This window comes from Poecilia formosa, unplaced genomic scaffold (assembly GCF_000485575.1).
Source record: "Poecilia formosa unplaced genomic scaffold, Poecilia_formosa-5.1.2 Scaffold159, whole genome shotgun sequence".
Taxonomy (NCBI): Eukaryota; Metazoa; Chordata; class Actinopteri; order Cyprinodontiformes; family Poeciliidae; genus Poecilia; species Poecilia formosa.
The window spans coordinates 1042424-1062973 of NW_006800098.1; the positions used below are offsets into that span (position 1 = coordinate 1042424).

General features: G+C 39.0%; 1 protein-coding gene across 6 annotated transcripts; it reads right to left on the reverse strand.

Annotated features, from left to right (window-relative positions):
- Positions 1-302: 302 nt before the first annotated feature.
- LOC103146504 (proline-rich protein 5-like) lies at positions 303-20227 on the reverse strand. Of its 6 annotated transcripts, XM_016677653.1 has the most exons (11): positions 19358-20227; positions 17546-17660; positions 12404-12486; positions 10345-10536; positions 9934-10014; positions 8493-8599; positions 7059-7150; positions 6797-6937; positions 3632-3776; positions 3261-3548; positions 303-2028 (listed from the first exon to the last, which is right to left on the reverse strand). In XM_016677653.1, exons 3-11 carry the CDS (start codon positions 12427-12429, stop codon positions 1676-1678), a joined length of 1425 nt encoding a protein of 474 aa, XP_016533139.1. In that variant the 5' UTR covers positions 12430-12486; positions 17546-17660; positions 19358-20227; the 3' UTR covers positions 303-1675. The 6 variants fall into 6 exon arrangements, with proteins under 6 accessions (XP_016533139.1, XP_016533140.1, XP_007564517.1 ...); XM_016677654.1 differs by lacking the exon at positions 17546-17660; XM_007564455.2 differs by lacking the exons at positions 17546-17660; positions 19358-20227 and adding an exon at positions 14177-14535 and having other exon boundaries at positions 10345-10527.
- Positions 20228-20550: the final 323 nt, after the last annotated feature.

Sequence of the window (20550 nt, forward strand, 5' to 3'; positions counted from 1 at the left end):
AAAAACTGACGGCGTAGTTGGACTATTTGGTGCTTTCACAAAAAGTTATTTCTTGTAAAGGTTTTTGTTAACTGAACAGATTCCTTCTTTCATAAACTAAGTTTGTAAGCCACATATTGCATTCCCCCTCTTTTGTTTCTTTGGGAACATTCATTGTAAACACAATTCATCATAAATGCCTTTGAAAAATAGAAATATCAATTTTATATTTACATAGACAATAAGGACCCAATAAAATGAAATTCATGGTTAAAATACATGGACATTTTTCTTGAAACTCAAAACTTGTAAGAGAAGTGCAATCATTTCTAGTAGATAATTTATTTGCGAGTTCATGTTACAGAATCTGAAAAAGCTTGAAACTTGCTTTCATTTTTGTCCAGAACAAAAAGTATGGGAGACAGAAACATGAAAAACTAGGTTATTTTCTAGATTTTTTCTTTTTGTTTTCAAAAGAATAAATCTTCCAGTACATATTTAATGCAGTGGGTTTTCTTTTATATTTATTAACCCATATTCTCTTTCTTGTTGCATGAATCTGTGTTTGATAATGTATGTAGAATGCTACAGAGGGGACCCAAGTGAATATTCATGTGTGATACTACAACTGACTCTGGAAGTAGTGGGCGATAAGCTGCGAACTAACACAAAGTGGAATCAATCAGATACATGAGACTTAAACAATTTAAAGTCCAATGAAATCTCCAAGTCTATGTGCTGAATGGAAAACTGAAACTTATTATCGGAAGCATAGAGATAAAGCCATTATCAAGCAGGTTGTTTAAAACAATTTTAGTGCTGTGATTTATTCTAAAACCAAGCAGAAGTACATATACTTTCTGATAAAAGGACTCCACTTCCTTTCAAACAGGCTTAAGCATAATAAGTTGTATTAAAATGTTTTATGAAATTTTGTTAAAAACCCAGGAAACTGATTTATGAACTTAAATATAGTTACATTTAGTTTATCAGTGCTACAAACGATTTTATACAGTCATATGGAGCGTTCCATGTTTGGTCATAATGTGAAAATTCCGACTTTGCAGTCGGAAAAATCTAATGGCGCGCCCCCAAAAGTTGGACTTATCCCTCGGAAAGTGGGAGAAACTGCGACTATCTTCAAATAAGAGCCAAATTGTGAAAATTTGATTTCACAAATTTGCAGTGATATTTACTTTAACAAGGACTAAATTGACACTTTGATAGAGATGCTAACATTATGGAAACATGACAGTTACAGAAAACCAGTAGACAGTAAAATTCCTCACAGATCATATATAAAAGACTGTAGTTTTTGAACAGATCTACACAGTTAATCCAGCAAAAGGCACAGTGGTGATGTAAGAGTTTAACATTTGAAAACACAGAGAATTACAAACAATTATCAAAATAGTTTGAGGTTTTTGCTTAAAAAATAAATATACAGTTTAAATTTTATAATCAATTGTTTGTTTTACCCAGATTTTAAATATAATAAAACAAGGTGATATCACATTAGGGACAAAAATGCCTGACATATTTAGTGATTCAACATAGAAAAATACTTCAGCTTGAAAGAATCTCTATAATGTAGAGTCTTTAAAAACTACTGGGGGCATCACATAGTGCAAGGAAAATCTCTCACGGCTCAGCAGTGTTAACGCTTTAAATAATGGACTGTGTGCGCCTGTGTGTGTCAGGCGACGCTCTGCCCGTCACTGTCTCTGCTGTGCGTTGCGTCCCCTAAGCAGAGGTGCGAGAAGTCCAGAAAGATCCCGTCTGGTTCCTGCTCCGAGTCCAGAGACTCTGTGTTGTGGTCTGCCGTCATCTCTATGCTGGACGCCGGACTGGGACCGGAGCTCGTGTCTTGTGCAAGAACCTTGGAGGACGATGGAGAGTCAAACTCCAGCAAGCCAGTACAATGAGCGTCCTCAGCTGGAGACGGATCAGGGAGGATGCTGGGGGAGGGCTGCTGTGGTTTGAGAGGGTGGAGCATAGAGGGGCTGTCGTCGTCTCGGAGCTGGAGGTCTTGACTGGACGTTAAAGTGTCTGAACAAACAGTTATAGAGATTATGTTATAAGCAGATGCTTTTTGTTTTTGTTTCTGCTGAAAGAGAAATCTTAATGATAGGTGTTTCATCATTAAGGTTTTCATATATTTTGAAGCTTTTCCAAAAAATATGATAGTAAAATGCACAGTAGCATAATAATGGAAGGTAAACCGTACAGGATTTTCAACTATTTTCACAGCTAAAATCCGAAATGCTTGGCAAGCATTTGCATTCAGCTCCCTTTACTCTGATACTCCTGAAAAAAAAATCTAAACTATTCACTCAAAAGCAAAAGTGAAAATAGTTAAATCGAATATGGCAACTGAGTGAAGGACCCAGAGGCATGTTAGAGAACATTAATGAAAAACGGACAAAGCAACACAGTTCAGGCATACATCTGCTGTATAATTTCCAGCAGAGTCGGGTCATAAAGCAGCTAGAAACTAGCTATCGGGCCCGAAATCTGGATGTAGTAATGGACTCAGACTTGAACCATCAGACACACATAAAAACAATTTAAAGGCTATCACCTGAAGAACATTTCCAAGATTAAAGGACTAATGTCCCAACAAGATCTTGGGGAAACTCATCCATGCATTTGTCTTTAGTCAAACTGGTTACTGCAGCAGTCTGCTTAAAAAGTCACACAGACAGCTGCTTGCGTTCTCACTAAACATGGGAAAATAGAGCACATTACCCCAGTTCTAAAGTCCTTCCTGAAGTCTGCATTTTAACAGACTTTAAAATATTTTTGATAGTATAAAAATCACTGAATGGGCTAGCACGAAAATGTTGTTGCCGTTGTATCAACCTTACAGACCTCTCAGGTCGTCTGGTTCTAGTCTTCTCACTCAAAACCAAACATGGTGAAGCAGTATTCAGTTGTTATTCTCCTTTAATCTGGAGCAAACTTCCAGAGAATTGCAAAATACCGAGTTTTGTTAAATCTCTAGATCTCCAAAGCTACTCCAAAACACTTCCAGCTGTTATTGCAGCAACAGGAGGTTCTACAAAGTATTCAGACGGAACGCCACACATTTCAGATTTCTTGTTCGTAAAGAAAGAAGAGGAAGAGAAAGGAAAACATGTAATTTTCCCTTTGCAATACAGAAGTTCTTTGTGTTGGTATATAACATCCCAATGAAGCATATTGGAGTTTGTTCAAGAGGTGTGACTGCTTCTGGGAAGCACAATAAAGAAAAAAAAATAGGCAGCTTCTGTTTGGTTTACCTGTCAGTGCAGCAGAGGTGGTTGAGGCTGTGGAGGAGTTTGAAACGCTGGTGTCATCAGACATCCTGGCAGCGCATTTATTCATTGAGCTGCTCTCCTCCACGCAAGATGACATCTCACAGACGGAGTGCCGTCTGATGCCCGTGCTGCCACCTGAGGATGAGTCTATGTCATACTCGACAACAGGAGTCAGCATGGGAACGTTGTAGCTCTTAGAGCGGACCACTGGATTCTTCACAGTGGGAGAGCCGTGTGTTTTGGGAGCCCTTGAGTACTGCAGCTTCTTTTCTACAGTGAGTGAGGGAAATGAAGACATTTTGTAATACAGAATATAAAGCGCCGTGGAAAAGAGCAGAAAAACACGAAAATACCTAACAAGCAGGATGAGCAGTGCAAATTGGAGGATTCATCTCTGGAGTATAAACCGTGAGTCCCCAGATACGGAGAGACTACCTTCTGGATGAGAGACTCCAGACGAAGGTAATCATCTGTTACACCTTTGGATTCATGGACTCCCTGTGTCAAAGACACACAAAGCCAAGTCAGAAAATGAACAAAGCAGTAAAACATTTTGAGGTAAAAGAATAAAGACAGAAATGTGACTTCCTGGTGTGTCGCACATTCTTCTTAAAAGAAAAAAAAAGCATCAGAAATGTCTTTTGGGTCTTGGTTTAAAACATGACATTTATGTTTGAGCTGTATATTGTCCCTTTCTAAATAAAGTTGACTAGTATCATTATAACAAAACCTGGAAAAAAAAATAAAATCATAACTGAAGAGTTGACAGAACTTAACATTTGTTTAATTTAGCCAATGTCAATCAAGTAAAAACAACAACAACAACAAAAGCATCAGCAGCAATCATAATCACAGAGACATTTTATTTAAAAAAAAAGAGCAACAGATAACTTCAACACCAAAGATAAAGATGAATGTACCAGAGATGATATAATTAATGGTTTTATTTTTAGTCACAATAAATGTACTTCAATTAGTATAGCGCCCTCTTCTGAAGAAAAGTAGACACTGCGATTTAACTGGAAACATTGCATCCATCAACATTGGATGTTTGGCTCAATGAAAGAATTAAACAATTTATTTTGTGGGACTTAGAAAATTGGTCAAAAAGTTAAGCGATAATATAAAGTTCATTCTGTTGCTGATTTCAACAATAATCATAAAAACCATTGAAGGAATGGGACAAAAAGTCTTGCACTTAAACCAGGCTGCCGCTGCAGAACTGAACTCCCTGAGAAAATCAATCAAGTTTCTATACTCTGAATCACTGAGCTGCTGCTTGAAAACCACAAAGATCAAAACCACATGAGTAGAGCACACGTCAGTGAACTGGCGTCATGTGGTCTTAAAGAATAAAAAGAAAATTACCATCAGATGTGAACAAGGAGAAGCAAAGACATCTTAAATCCACAATTAAACCTAAATTTTTTTCTCCCTTTCCTTCCTTCCTTTCTTCCGTCCCTCGGTTTTAGAGTAAAACAAAAAGGGATTAAGCAAAAATACACACGACTTTCTATGCAAGTCTACCGTTCTGTCTGGATGCCTGTGACCTCTGTATCTGAACGTAGAAGAAGCAGATTTGGGTCAATGAGTCACTACACGTTAACCCAAACACAAAGAGATACAGACACTCATACATGCACAGAGAGCACAAGCACAGGAAATATTTAAAACTCAAACATGTTCAGTTGCCAATTAGTTGAACCCACCACAGCTAAACGATCCTCAAAGAAGAACGTGGCAGGATTTGCAATGTTGAACGCAAAACGGTAACTTAAAAAACAAAATTATTCATGCAACCAGGGGGGAAAATTATTTATTACCTCCTCAGGGGCTGACCTTTTTGTTTAACTTTAACACTTACTACTATTTCACAATGGTGAGACTTAACGTTGCAATACTCAAAGCTGACAAAATTAAGAAATAAAAGTGACAATTTTCTTACAATTTTCAAAAAGTAGCAGAATATCAATTAGGGTTTGTGTAGTCACTTCAGAGAACATCAGGCCAAATCTATTTATACATCAGAAAACATTTTTAAAGTTCATGACAGAGGAAGGAAGCTGTAACAAATGTCTTTAAAGTCCCCAGAACAACTGGAGACTAATGAATTGACTTATCAGAGAACTGTATCTGCTTTTGAGTCACTAGATATAGTAAACTCCACTTCTGCTGAAGAAACACCATCAAACCAGACTGTGTTATGCTACAAACAGCCAGAAGAAAACTATCAGCTAACTAGAAGCAACCAACCTATAAATTTAACCATTTTAACAGCAAACTAACCACATAGTTAGCGTTAGCTTTAAGCTAAAATCTAATTTCCAGTTGCATTTTACCTCATGAAAGACAAAGGCCCTCTTTACAATTTTGTTGAAGAAATGCATTTTTTTTTTAAGTCTTCCTGATTTTTCAGCAAGACTGAAAATTTTTCCTATGCAATTTAGACTAAAGCTCACTTTCCCTTCAGTCTTTTCTAGCCTTATTCTGAGAAACAGCTTTCTGCCATCTTCTGTGTCGCAGTGTTACAAATCTTTTAACATGCAACACGAGTTGTACTGGTCATTGCATGACAATGAGCAGTTCAGTCAAAGGGGGTGGTGGTTCCCCTCAAGGCTTAAAATAGAATGGCCAAATAGTTCAGTTTTTAGAATAAAGGCTCAGTAAGTAAAAACAAAAACAAAAAAAAGACCTCCAGAAGACCTGCTTGACTAGGCACAACGTTCTTTTCCTGAAATGCAGAGCTACTTTAACAGCAGATGAGACAGAACACACTCCTTCCACAAAGATACACTTTTGTCTCATCAGCAATGGGAGAGCTGAGACAGGCCTTTAAATTTTAATTGTTCCAGAGTCTCTTATTGTTCAACAATGAACACCAACCTCACTCGTCTGAGGACTATATAGATTAAATTCAGTTAATAGTTTGAGGAACTTTTACTCATATTTTTAAAGCACTTTAAGGGTGCAAAACCACAATGAAAAACCACAAGTTCAGATCAAATACAATGTAGAGTAAGCCACTTGTGACAACATAAAAGGAACATAAAATTGGCTTAAATTGTAACATTTAACCATAGAAATGTTTCCAAAACATTTACAGCACATTTTATTTGATTATGCAACTTCATCTGCTTTTGAGGCAAAGCTCATTTAATGTTTTTCCTATATTATACATGTGAGGCAAAGGTCGGAAAAGCTAAGGCTTATGCTGACAGTTGTTCTGGTTTTGTGGGGGTGTCATTGCTTTAGTGTAAACATGGATAATTCCCTGCAGGGAGGGTGCAGAGGGGACTAAATGGTCATGGGAAGACAACTCCGCTCCGTGTTCACACTGAGATTACTTCCTCTGAGATCTCTGGAAAAAAAACCAAAACAAAAAAAACACTCTCCCTCATCCTCTAACCTCTGCTCTTCTTCTCAAAAATATTATTTAATCCGCTCCTCCTTCTTGCACAGCTGAAACTTATTTTAAAATAAGGCTTCGTAGGGGTGGAAGAAACAAGGAAAGAAGATACCTGTAGTATCATCAGCATTTGAATGATGGAGGGGGGAACTCTGGCTCGAGGTCGAGACAATGCCTCATCCAGTTTCAGGTTGAGGGTGATGATGTTCCTGAAGTGGAGGAGAGCAAGTTGACGCACTGAAGGCTCCTTTCCCTATTCAAACAAGCAAAAAATAAAAAATAAAAAAATATATATATATATATTTAAAAAAATCTGTTACAACAGTAAGGCTGTCATTAGAAGGGGGCATGTGCATGTGTGAGAATTTGCATACCTGCACAGGGTAGAAGATGGCCTGCAGCATGGACAGAACATCACAGAAGAAGAAATCCCACGTGTCAGCCAAGGAGTCCAACAGCTTCTGACCTTAAACGGAACCAAGGTGATAAACGTGCAACAATGTGAATTAGGCATCACAGTAAGAAAGTAAAATTATTTTTGCATGCTAAGCTTTTATTATTTTCTGCTTTCTTCTCCCTGTATGCACACTACATTATCTACTTTGAGATTGTGTGCTACATTGTGCTGCTCTATCACATAAAATCCCCCCCAAAAATACACAGAATATCGTGGTTTCAAAGTGACTAAGTGCAGAAAAATTCAAAGGATATGAACATATTTGCAAGACACTGTATCTCCCACTCCTATGTACATAATTTTACTTTTGGGCACTTTTGGTCTAGTCAGAACAATAGGTCTGTAGGTTTCTGTGGTTTGACTTATCCTAAATTTCTCACCGTCTAGATGTGGTACTGACGTAAAAGGATCACTTCCTGCCTACGTTTCTGTGCCAACAGTGGTGAGCTCTGTCACAGCTGGTCTCTTCTGAGTATGAGATTTATGTTGGTTTAAAACTGCTTCAAATTTACTCTGCATATTACCCAGAAACGGAAGCAACAAGGGCCTTTTGTTTCATGTTGCGCCTATCTTTTCAAAGTCTTTGAAGTAACTCTGTGTTTGTGTCGGAAAATGTCCTTCATTTAAATTCGCCAAGGAGAGATAAAGCCACACACTCCCAGTTCAAACTAATGGTTAACTCATGAGGTAAACTCAGCATCTGGCACTGTAGTCAATAATTATTTTTCTCTGCCAGTCCTTATCAGAGACCAAACAAGATAAAACGGTGATCTTGGAGTTTCCCTGAAATGAATCAGGGCTACGGTGAATACTGTTAATCAAAGCAAGACGACACAGATGTCTTATGATGGAGACAACACTTCCAAAGAGCTTTCAGGCGGAGACTTTCTGTTTTATAGGTATTTGTACTGTACTTCTCCAGAAGTTATGCAAATGATCAAAATCTCGACAGCTTTATTAATTAAAAGAAAACAACAAACCTTTGCTTTAAAGGTTGGAAAGCGAGCCTAAAAATCTGTCAAATTCTAAAAGTCCCTTTTTGTGTGGGTTGTTTTTTATATTCAACCTCGCCATCTGTAAATGTCATAACTCGCCAGTCAAAAGGTGGAGGTGACGATATGACATCTATCCGTTCCATGATGCCCGTCACTGAACTCTACCAACTGCATTGCAAGGGCTTGAAGTTTTCAGAAGATAAAATATTTGGTCTACAGTTGTGGGAGTTCATTTCAATACACTTAATCAGCAATTTACAGTTACAATGTTAAAAAAAAAAATAAATACATGCATGCTGAAAGTGCTGTTATTTTTGCTCGATACATCATTATGTTCAGCTAGAAGTGGTGCGCACCTTCATAGAAGCGAATCTTGTCCCTCAGTATGACCATGCCTTTGGTGAGGAGCTGATTCTGCAGGTACTCTGTGAAGAAGGAGCCCAGCTCGGTCTTCAGCAGCTGCCTATAAAACGCAGATACACAAGGGCTTATGAAGCATGAAGAGACACACACGCACCACTGGTTGGTTCTTATTTTAAAAACAAACCAGATGGAAAAGCAAACTGCTGTGTTCAAACAGCAAGTCTCAGGAAATTAGGAGAGATGTCCACCTTGTGTTCAGGAGCTAAGGCGATGTCCCAAAGAGCTGGTTCAGCCCCGACAAATGGAGAACATGGGCTCATAGAGATAAATATGGTTGCTAAACTGCTCACATGTGAAATTGCTGTTCAAACACTGCATATCTGGAGACTATAAAATCTTTATTGAAACTGTCACATGGCATAGTTACGGCCATGTTTTAAAGCCTTACAAAAGCATCCATAACCCATGACAGCTTTGTATTTTCTCATCTTAAAACCACTAGTTTGATGCATTTTTGCTTAAACAAAAAGTGTTTAAGCAACACTTTTTGATTGATTTATAAAATACAAATATTTTATAAATCAATATCAAATGTGTGGCATTTGATTTTGACTGATCTGACTGATCCGATTTTCTGATGGCACCAACAATATTATTGCCATTCAGGATGGTGCTAATTTGTTAATAGAACTGTAGATACTTATTTAAAAAAGTGGTTATTGAGTTATGTAACGAAGTAGAAAAATACACTGGAAGCTTATAGTTCAGTCTTCTCATTTTTAAACATCCAGCCATTCATTAACACCGAGCCATGCCTTTTGGACTGTGGGAGGATTCCAGAGAAAACCCACATGTCACCAGGGAGAACATGCAAACTCCATACAGAAAAACCACAGGCTGGGATCTGTGGGATCATGACCTTCTTGTGATGCTACCAACTGCACTGCTGTGAAGCCCCTCCTTTACTGGGATAAAAGGGTAGCATGAAAAGAGGTCAAATGTTAAAACTGTAATTGCTATAAACATGTTACATTAAAGTTTCCAATTTTATAAAAAGCTTATTTCAAGCTGTTTCCAAGAAGAACAGACGTTGCTCTGACTATTGTGCGTACCTGTATGTAAATGCTGTCAGAGAAAACCTGTTTGTGTGCTTTAATATTTACACCAGAGTTTTGGCAACACCATGTAAGCAGCCCTCAGCTACACTGAAAGTAAACAGCAGTGACCCCTGTGTAACCTTAACCTGTCTGTTCCCATCTGATCAAATAATCATAAGGTGTTTCCTTTTCAGTGGGAGCAACTACTGTTATCATGCATGTGCAAATGTTTGAATAAAGAGTTGAGGGCAACAGCAGTGTAATTCAGTAAATGTATGTTAAATGAAAATCAGCCACAGTTAAAGAAGTGCAGCGTGCGTGCGATGGGGGGCTGTACCTGACGCCTTCATTCAGGGTGAAGAGCTCATTTTCTCCCAGGTCCTTCTTCTGGAAAACCGAGATGACCGCGTTGTGGATGCTGAAGACAAACGGCAAATTAAAAAAAAAATTATTTAGACCAATTACCACAAGCTGAAGGCCGTTCAAGTATCATCAAACTGTTGCTGAGGAAATCACACCTGGCTGAAAAGTTTCCAGCATCATGAACTTTTTGAGGTTAGAGGTTGAGGTCCAACAATTCTCAGTTTATGTTGGAGAACAAAAGCATGTTCCAAATAATAAAAACAATATACATGCATATTGCTTAGTTGCCTATACTTGCCTCTTTTATCTCTCTCTCTTTATGCAAATAGAGCTTCATAAATGTCAAAGTAACAGAGTAAACATGATGAATATCTAATGCGCTGACCTGTTCCAGGTGGCGTTGGCACCGGCCCTCCTCTGCTGAGTCTCTTTGTTCCTCCCACACTCCTCTGACAGCCCCCCAGCTGTCCCTGCCTTCTCCCCACCTCCTGATGAACTTTTTACCTGCGAGAGGTCGGTGAGGCTGGAGGACGAGCCAGTGCCCAGCCGCAGTTTGTTGTGGAGGCTCCTTGAGATCCAGCAGGAAGGAAACGAAAAACAGACAAATTTATGGACGTGAGTAGCCACAGTTCTAGACGGATTAGATTGCAAGTTGTCACAGTTGCCATGGATAAACCGTGACGAAGCAGAAATTGATTTATTTGCTTGAGAGAAGTGGAGGTAGTGGTAGCATCATGCTGAGTCCCTGTTTAGATGCTGTATGAGTGAAATAATGACAAGCGACTACTTCCAAACTGTTCAACTTTAACAGCAATAAGGCTAATAGTTTTTTCTGTGAAAAATCAAACAGTGCTGAGAAAATTCTTTTGAAAAAAAAACCGCACAGTTCTGTTGGTTCAACCGATTAAAAAACCTTTGGCTTGGCAGTTATTAAAGGATGGTTGATACTGGTAACACAAGCTGATGAGCTCGTTTAAAACTCAAAGAACATCGCCTTGAAGGACAAGCAGAGGAATAAAACAAATTGATCAAAACCTTTCGAAAAATTATCCAAGAAGTTCAGAAGAAAGCATGGAGTGTGCAAAAAGAAGAAAGTCGAGTATCTTAAGTGGAGCTTGAAAAGTGTGAGCCAGTGCATGACAATGGAAAAACTTTTTTTTTTTTATTCGGATCACGTAGAAACTACAAAAATGAAAGAAAATAAAAAACAGAAACACAAATTCGTCTTCTGCTCACACAAACATGATGACATGTACTTACTCAAGCACATAAAAGAGTCTCAGATATCCCCACTCCATGACTGGATGTATGTGAGTCACACTAATCTGGATGGAAGCAGCGCCTCTGACTCTCCGTTTCCAGTTTTTAAAACTTCCCAGCTCTACTCGTCCCGACCCGCTCTACCTCTCCGGGTCTCTGTCCCTTTGCCAGGCTGTGTCAGCTCGGTGGCCATGTGACCATGAGAGCTTTTGTGCCGGGCGAACAAAGCAACCCTTTGAGGTTCCAGGGCTGCCAAAGAAGGGAGGGAAGAGTTTAAAGGTGACGCGTTTCACTCCATCTACCCCTCTGTCCATCTGTGAGCCGGGCTCAGAGAAGAAAGAAGCTGGACTCAAGCTGCTTCACTCAAGTCAGTTTTGATGTTAGAGGCTGTTGCTGTGCACTGCCACTCAACTATTTGAAATACGTTTAAAGCAATTTTTCTCAGCTACAGAAAAGATGAATTCAGGAGTTTAGAAATATTTAAATTAAAAACGCTTGCAAGTTTCATTTTTTTTTTTTTTTTTTACCTTGCTACACACCTACACACATTTGTGACACAAACGGCACTAAATGGTGAAGTTACACAAAGCTATATAAAATGCAAGACAATGAATAAGCATGTGAATTAAAAGGAAAGAAGGTGTGCTGCTGGTCCATCTAACAACCTGGATCTTAGTCCACATAATTAGGTCACTGTGGGAAACAGGAGCCGTGTGCATGTTTGGACACAGTCTAGACTCGGTAAACTATCCAAAGCTTCTCAAAAAGGATGTTTCAAAGTCATGCGTACAGCTACCATGACTTTGCACACTTCAGTTTTGAGAATAAATATATACCAAGACCAAAAATAAGCATAGAGTCGCTCTCGCTGTCTAGACATGTTATCTGAGCTAGGGAAGAAAGTGTCTTTTTCTGGATTTGCAAAAGGCAAAGAGCTCTGATGTGAGCAGGAAGTGAAACACATCTGAGTTTTTGGCCCCTGTTCTGCACAGGAAGGCTGCAGTCTAATCACCGAACAAAGGAAGAAGAAGAAGAGTGAAAGCATGAATGAGGTCATCCAGGAATGCATGTTGCATTAATGTGCATTATTGTGAGTCTTTGTGCGTCCACGAGGACAGAGACAGCGGGAGCTGAGGTGAAGCCTGAATGTGAATGTTTATTGAGGAGTGTGTTTGTGGTCTCACCTCCTAAAGGAGCCCTCTCGCTCCATGTTAGCCCCGGCAGATGGCTAACAACCGCTCTGCAACTGCAGCCAGCGACCCAGCATCTGAAAGAAAGCGATCAGGCTTAAGGTACTCACAAAAAAGGGCACAGGTGTAAAAATATACATACATTTGTTTTCATTCTAATCTGCAGAAAGTATGCGCATGGCAGGTTGCGAGGTTCTCCAGTGCAGATCTCCCTCACAGGGACACGACTGGCTAACAACACGCCGGATTCTAATCAAATTACAGTAAAGTGGTTGAGACAGACATTTGATCCTGCCACAAACTCAGATGCCCCCTGTTCGTTCGCGCGCAGTCACACAGAGTGACACATACATTTCAGACAAATCTAGGCAGGTGTAGCTCAGGCTTTTTTGCCCTTTTACCATACAAGTCTGGCTCCCTTTTTCTCAGGCCCCCAAAGGCTGAGTGACGGCGTGTGAACCGCCTTACTGCTTCAGATGTGGCTTTAGATGTTTGGCTGCAAAGCATGCAAGCAAGCAAAGTTTCATTAGAGACCTCAGGGCTTTATAAGAGAAGGGTGTTGTGGGTGTAACCTGTCTGGTGAAGCTGAGGTCAAGATTGAGGGTGATTAGAGTCTGTTTATATGAAAACTGTTGTGTGTTTTCTCCAGGCCTGACCTGATGCCAGCACTTGGGTCCTTGCAAAAGCTATCTGAGGAGGTTGCTCGTGCAGCTCTGATTTGTGGTTAAAATAATAAGTTAAGAGCGTGTTTTCAAAGCTCCACTCAAATAAAAATCTGAAAAGTATTGTTTGGGCACTCCACAAATCTGGCCTTTATGGAAGGGTAGCAGAAAGAAAGACACAAGAAGTTGTGGTTGTTGTTTGCCAAGAGCCATGTAGGGGACAGAATGAGACCAAACCTCAATTTGCTGGCTTCACTGATTAATGCTACCAGTGGTGGAAAACCACTGCACATTATCCTGAACACAACATTTCAATTAGGAGAAAGATGGATTTTGCAGCAACATGCACTATCGGGCAGGAAAGTTAATCCGAATTTCTAGAAAAATCAAGTACTCCTAGAAAACAATCTGTTTCTGCAAAAATATTTTACACTTTCGCTTTTCTGTGGTCTCCAGATTTGCAAGGGGCTGACCACATATGAACAGCGCACTTTTCAGATCTTAATCAGTAAAACAAAGTGAATAACTTTTGTTTTGTCCATATTGTATCCTCTGGTTGTAACATGACGAAATGTGAGCAAGTGGAAGGAGTACGTACTTGTACAAAGAACTGCACTGCTGAAAATGAACACCATAATCTGCTTCGAGACGCACACACACACACACACACACACACACACACACACACACACACACACACAGAGACACCATTCTACAGGCTGGCAGCCCAACAGGAAAATTATAACCCAGCACCAGACATGTGCTAAAATAAATGCCTGTGACTTGCAGGAGGTTGTTGTTTGTTTTACTGACATAAACCACAAGTTGGTGGTCCGGCTGTTTAAAAAAAGCAAACCATTGGTGTCTCTTTTTAAAATGACTATTCTGCTATTCTTCAGGACTGACAGCGTCTGTATGAGGCAGCTACAGGGCTGTACCAGAGTATAGTATAACTACACCCGTACAGTGCTGAGAATGACCCTGAGGAAACGTCCAAATTACACGCTTGTGACAACTGACATTTCAAGTTTAGGCTGAATGTTTTCATGCTCACTTCTCTGCCCACTTCAATGACTTAAAATAGCACAATTAAGCCAAATATTACCTTCAGGGTTTCGATAGCCCCTCTAAATGCGCGTGAAAAGGTCCAGGACGTTCCACCCGAAAAGCTCCGTTATAATATTCCGAATCTCCGCGCGCGATTTACCGCGAGCTGTCAGCGGAGCTTTCACTGTCCGCGAGCGAGGAAGACAGGGAGGAAGTAAAGAGAGAGAGGAGAAAAAACCGAGGCGCGTGCGTGTGTGTGTGTGCGCTCGAGAGTTGTTTTACCCCTGTGGGTGAGATGGAGGTGCAGACATGGTATAAATTAAGTCCACCCTCTTTTTGTGTTAGAAGCGGGCGCCCAACAAGATACACGTCATTAACTAATAACCAACACCCTGAAATATATTTTTAATGGAATTAAAACACACAACTGTAAAAAAAAAAAAAAACAACAACAAAACAAAACCAATCACACCCAGGTTGTAAACTCATGCAGCAGTGAGTTTATTTATCGTCAGTAACTCCTCAGGATCTCACAAAGCTGTTGAGGATGTTTAACCCACTCTTCTTGACGCTGTTTCAGTTGAGGTTTGTGGGCGCCTATTTCTTTGCAGCTCTCTAAATCTCACATTTGACACCAGAATACTGAAAAACTGCAAAACAAGCATGTATTTAAGGCGCTTGTGCTGAAATTTCTTGATTTGTCCCTCTGTAAAAGAAAGTTGCTAAAAAAAAAGAAAAAAAAAGAAACTTGTTGACTTGGAAACATTTCAGCTCTAAAACTTTGCAACAACAACAAAAAAAAAAAACTTTGCATATAATTTTCTAAATTGTATATAATTTTGTAAATGAACAAGACTGGATACTTTCTAAAATGTTTCTCTTAAATTTGATAAACCCACTGATTAAATAAAAAAAAAATCCACATACATCACCTACAACAGGAAAATTACTCAAACTCACCTCAGAACAATCCAAAGCATCTCACTGGCTCCGTCCTGAGGGTTTTGTCTAAAATTGTGCAATTATTGGTGGTATTAAAAATAATTAAAGGCATGTGGATAGACCTGAGCTATCCTACACAATCCATTCAGATAAATAAAACTGAAAAAAAAGAAAGAACAAGCAAAAATTTGCTGTGATACTCAAGAGTGTAACATTTAGGAGAACATGTAATGTTGCTTAAATATTAATGAGACGTGGCTAACTTCTGTGGATCAGGTTATATTTAACTTACTCCTCAGCAACAGAAATACTGACCTAGATTCTGGTATTTAGTTCAGAAATGGAGGCCAGTAAACAACTTTCATTTTATCCACTACAGTGGATGTGAACAGAATGGAAAAAGCACAGAAAAATCACCTAGTAAATAAAAAATACTGTGTTTAATCCAGCAAAATGTCTCTTGAGACTATGAGAATAAACTGCTTTTTTGTTGTTTTCTTTTTCTAACCAGGAAGACTGGCCATCCTCTACCACGCGTTTGCATGAAGGGGCATGGCTGTGCATGCATGCATGCATGGCTCGAGTGTGGGGAGCGCTTTCAGCAGAAAGATTAGATCAATGCATTAACCACAGAGCTTGAGCTCACTGTCACACATCCCACAAACTGCATCTGCTTAGGCTGAACACGTTTCCAAGCACCTCTGCTCCTCGCCTACCAATAATGCATCACACACCCAAAGGCTAAATGTTTCCTCTCCCCCACCCCTTCGTGGATGTAATAAGGAACCTGTTTATAGCAGTAAAGTGGACCGGTCAAGGACATACTGTTTCAAAGTTCCTTGGTTCATTTAAAGCCCTCAAATGCACACGCACACACATAAAACCAAAGAACCTGGAAAACACAGTTGGCACATTACTCGGCGTTACATAAACGGCAGCATCTGGCCTACACAACAATGTTCAGACAAAGAAACAGTAGACATACTCACACAACATCTCAACCACCTCTGAGCTCTGAAAATCTGAAGTAAATGAGTGCTGGCAGTTTCTCATGCAGTGTTTGCTTTAGGACATTTTCTACTCGCAACCTCTCGTGACCTGGACATGTGTTTGGACATTTTTTATTTTCCACATTAAAGCGCAGGACCAACCTCTGTGCCTAAGAGACGACATAATAACTATGACAAACTACTTGGACACCCCCACCACCTGGATGTATAAATAGTAAAAGAACGTTAACCCGGTCTACAAAAAGAACAACTAATTGACACTGATGATTATTTACTGTGACGTGAAAATAGAATAGCTCTGCCTTTTATCAGTCTTTTTATGATATGGTTTATGGCTGTCATTTCTCAGATTTACTGCTTAATGAGCAAAGTCTTTAAAGTCTAAAGGATTTTTGGCCTGAATATGAACTAAAAGTGATTGAAACTTGTTCAACTGTCTTAAATGTAGACCCAAAGGACAAAATTAGACAAAATTGTTTACTTGCACACCAAGATAAACTATTTATTCCTACGTATCCATAAGTTGGAAAAGGAGACGAACCTTTGCTCTCCATGTCGAAACACCTCTCCAGTAACTACAGGAGTTTTAGACAAGTCACCCACTCAGAACAGCTTCAGCGCTGAAATAAACTCAACATTAGATTTTTAATGATATTTGTTCTTAAACAGGTTCCAAAAGTGTCAAATTAAGTTCCATGTTCCTCTACCCATTGGATGTGTATATAAATATGCGAGGTTCTACAAACACTTAAAAAAATACTGTTCATGTTTATGCAGTATGGGGTCTCGTGTTTATATAAATCTTCTGGCTCTACAGGGCTCTGTTTTTGTCCTTGAGTGCATTTTCACACCCACCGTAATCTGGATTGTTTAGCTACTTTTAAAAATTTGTCTAAAGCACAATATTTGTAGTATGTACACTTCTGGTTTTTTAAGAACGTGATGCACATTTCTCTAGAAGTAAACCTTGATATTTTCGACATTTAGCAAATACGTTTTCTTGGAAATCTCTTTTCACAAATACAGTCTGCAGACTTGCTTCAGCTCAATGTAGGCCTCTGTGCTATTAACTTGGGACAAAAAAAAAAGAAAAAGAAAAACTTCCCTCTGTGGCCAAAGAAAACAGCAGCAGGAGCTTGCAGCTACTTCCATACGGCCCTGAGCAGACCCGCAGCTTCTGCTCACAAAGCTACATGATTACACTAAACACCAAGAGGCTGCAACACCATGGATGTAGCAGGGAAAGGATGAGATTTTCCTGCAGAACTCATCAGTCATTCTGCTCTGTTCTCTGAAGGAGGATATCTGCTTTACCCTCCGGTATCAGAACATTTTCTGTAAACTCAGCAAAAGCAAAAAAAAAAAAATAAATCAACATTGCTTTGCTTAAGTTGCCTGTCTTTTGGAACAATTTTAATTCAAAATGCAGGCTTCAAGCTGCATCAAGCTGAATAACAACTCTAACTCGTTTTCACCGTCATTGTGGGTAACAACAGGCGTTCTGCGTCAGCTGCATCCAGGTCAGCTGGCTTCACATTTGGGTTGTGGTTGTGAGCTTAAATGTTTCATTCAAGGGCAGCTGACAGACACCTGAAAAAAATGCAGAGAAGATCAAGTGAGATTTTTTTTTAATAACGCTTGGCAGAAAATTAGACAAAGGTCCATTACTCCCTCCGCATATTTGTGTCAAGGAAAAAAAAAAAAAAGTAGGAAGTGAAAATCTGCACATCTTTTATTTAAAGATTGAAGTTAAGTGGAAATCAAACAGGACATGCAGCGTTTCGTTTCATGGCTCAGGCTAAACTTGCACTCAGTTTTTCCCGGACTCTATGGATATCGATACAAACCATCTTAAATGAGAGGTAAGTTGAAGAGTGCTAAATGTTGCGTTTACTGCGTCTTGCAAAAGCAGTTTTCCACCTTATAAGCACAAATAAAAATGAAGGTGTACATTTGTATTCAGTTTATTTACTGCAATACTCCTAAATAAGATGGAGCCCAGAAGTCAGCTTATTAGTATATAGAGTCTGCAAAAAAAAAAAAAAAGTGTCCAATGATCAAACCTCCGGCTTATCAGATGAACGGGACCAACAAAGCTTTGAAAGATGATGTCTTTACTCGCTTTGTTTAGTACAGTTAGTTTTAAGTTTGACTAATCAGATGTCGCACATGAAATCTGAATATTTTTCTGCGCAATCAGTAAAGTTTAAAGACGGATGAAAGACACAGTTTCCTCTGTTTAGGCATTGAAAGTGCCATAAAATTGGCACTTTCAATGCCTAAAAATCACCTCATTTTTGTGCACACAAAAATGAGACATTGGCAGTCACAGGGGTTTCCATTACTGGTTTTTGTTGATTCTGCATTATTTTTTACATGAAAACTAAACATGAAACTTAATGGTTGCCAAGGAGCTTTGTAAACACCATGTGAATAAAGCCGAAGCTGGAAATCACCCGCTGAATTTTCATCTACATCTGAAAACTTCAGTCTATTGTGAGAACCCTTATTGTGGAATGTAAACTCCCATTCAGTTTAAAGATTTTTTTTTTTCACTGTTCAGTTTTAATATCATAGCAGGAAAACTGCCCCATTGATTTTTTTTAAAAGTATTTTATTGTTTTTGTGTTGCATGTCTCATTTTCCTTCCTCCTTTCCTTCCCCAGGCCTCCCGTTTTACTGGGGAGGCCAAGCCATTCCCACCGTCTCCATGGCGACAGATAATACGCAAAGATTAACACCTCACAACAAGCAGTTTCCTGATTACAAAGCGAGACAAGTTATTTTATGATTCCACAGGATGCGGACTGTGACTCAAAACGTAGCGGGTTATGAGATGAAGTGAGGCAGCGCAGCCGTGTGGAGAGTTAGAGGTACTGCAACACCCAAGTTGGGATTGTGGAAGCCCATTTCTGGCTGGTACAATTACATTAATTAGCTTTAAAGTCATAATTATGACGAACAAAATTACTGCCTTGAAAATTAACTACATTTCATGACTGATGGAGATGCTTTTTGGCGTTTAGAGGTCATAATTATGTTTTTAGAGCCAAGATGGGAAACCGTAAAACTCAGATCAGAATGTACTTCAAAATATGAAAATTGCTAGAACTTTAGTAATGAATCGCATCATGTAGAACGGTGAAACTTTCAGCTGCTTCCATTCACCACACAGCTTTCTGATTACTTAAAATAATCCTAATCAAAACTGAAGGATAAATTGTCTTCATGAATAGTGGGAAGGTTCTTTTTAATAAGATCTTTGAAAGTAATACAAATAAACTCACCTTTAAGGCTTAAACTCATACCAATTGTGCACTTATAGATCATTGTGAGTAAAAAAACAAAAAAACAAAAAACAAACTTATTTGGTTAAAAACCAAGAGTTGATCTCTATTTTACTTGCTAAAAACCATGTAGATCAAGTCCAGTCCTGAGCCAACATTCTGCTCAAACACACCTGAATCAAATAAACGGCTCATTGCCACGTCTCTGCGGAGCTGAAGAACATGCTGATGGGAAAATCCGGAGTGTTGGAGCAGGGATGAATTTAAATGCTGCAGGATGGTAGTTTCAGATAAGTGATTGGACAACTGATGACAATAACCACACACACCAGACATCTTTTCAGAAGAAAGTCCAACAAAGTCTCATCTCTTCCATTCATTTAAACAACTTTATTTATTAAGTTTTTTTTTACAAATAAAGTAACAAATTTCATTGTGTCGTAGCGCAAATTTTTTCTTTCTGTTAATTTGAAGCTTGAACACTCTGCGTAGCAAGTGCGAAACATACCGCTCCATTTTCCCGTTTTCCGTCATTCGCTCAACCCCTTCTGTACGACGCCGAGCACAGTGCAGAAGAAGGAGCCCACGTGCTTTAAAAGAGCTCATAAAACAACTGAGACTTAAAAATTATGATTTAAAAAAAAAAAAAAGGACCAAATTGATAAAGATGTCGAAACAAAAGATTGTTTAGGTATGAGAAATTATTGCTACGACTGACAAAATGCTTTCTTTGAGAGAAGGGGATAAAAGCAACACTGCTAATGTATTAAAGTGGCATTGCCTTTTAGTCCTACTCTTTCATAGCTTCATGGCAAAGGGTCACTTTAACTTTACTGCTCTGCACTGTAAGCACTTATTTAAATGGGGAACAAGTTAAATGTGGAAATCATTAGCAATACTTTTGCCTGGCAACTGGAGCAGCTCCAGCAATGAAATGCTGTTAAATCTGTTTTCTTCTGATGTTTTTCCACCATTAAGGTTACCTATAAAAACATAAAAAAAATAAATAAAAAAAAACACAGGAGGGGTCAGGAGGAAAGCTCATCCACAGATCTAGAGGAAACTGGCTCAGAGAGCATTCACAGCTTTAACATAAAAAAAAAAGCATAAGAAAAATAGTTTTTGGGATGGGGAAAATATCTTGCACAAGATATTTTTTGAAATGCTTCAAAAGAAAAAGGGCTTTAGAGTGT

Bases quoted from the DNA above. Each gene is read 5' to 3' on its own strand.
- LOC103146504 (XM_016677651.1), bottom strand. From the start codon at position 11,257: ATGGAGTGGGGATATCTGAGACTCTTTTATGTGCTTGA. The intron at 10,015-10,344 runs GTCAGCGCATTA...GTTTGTCTTCAG, and splicing joins GCCAACGCCACCTGGAACAG to CATCCACAACGCGGTCATCT. The intron at 3,549-3,631 runs GTATTTTCGTGT...CACTCACTGTAG, and splicing joins CTGCTCATCCTGCTTGTTAG to AAAAGAAGCTGCAGTACTCA.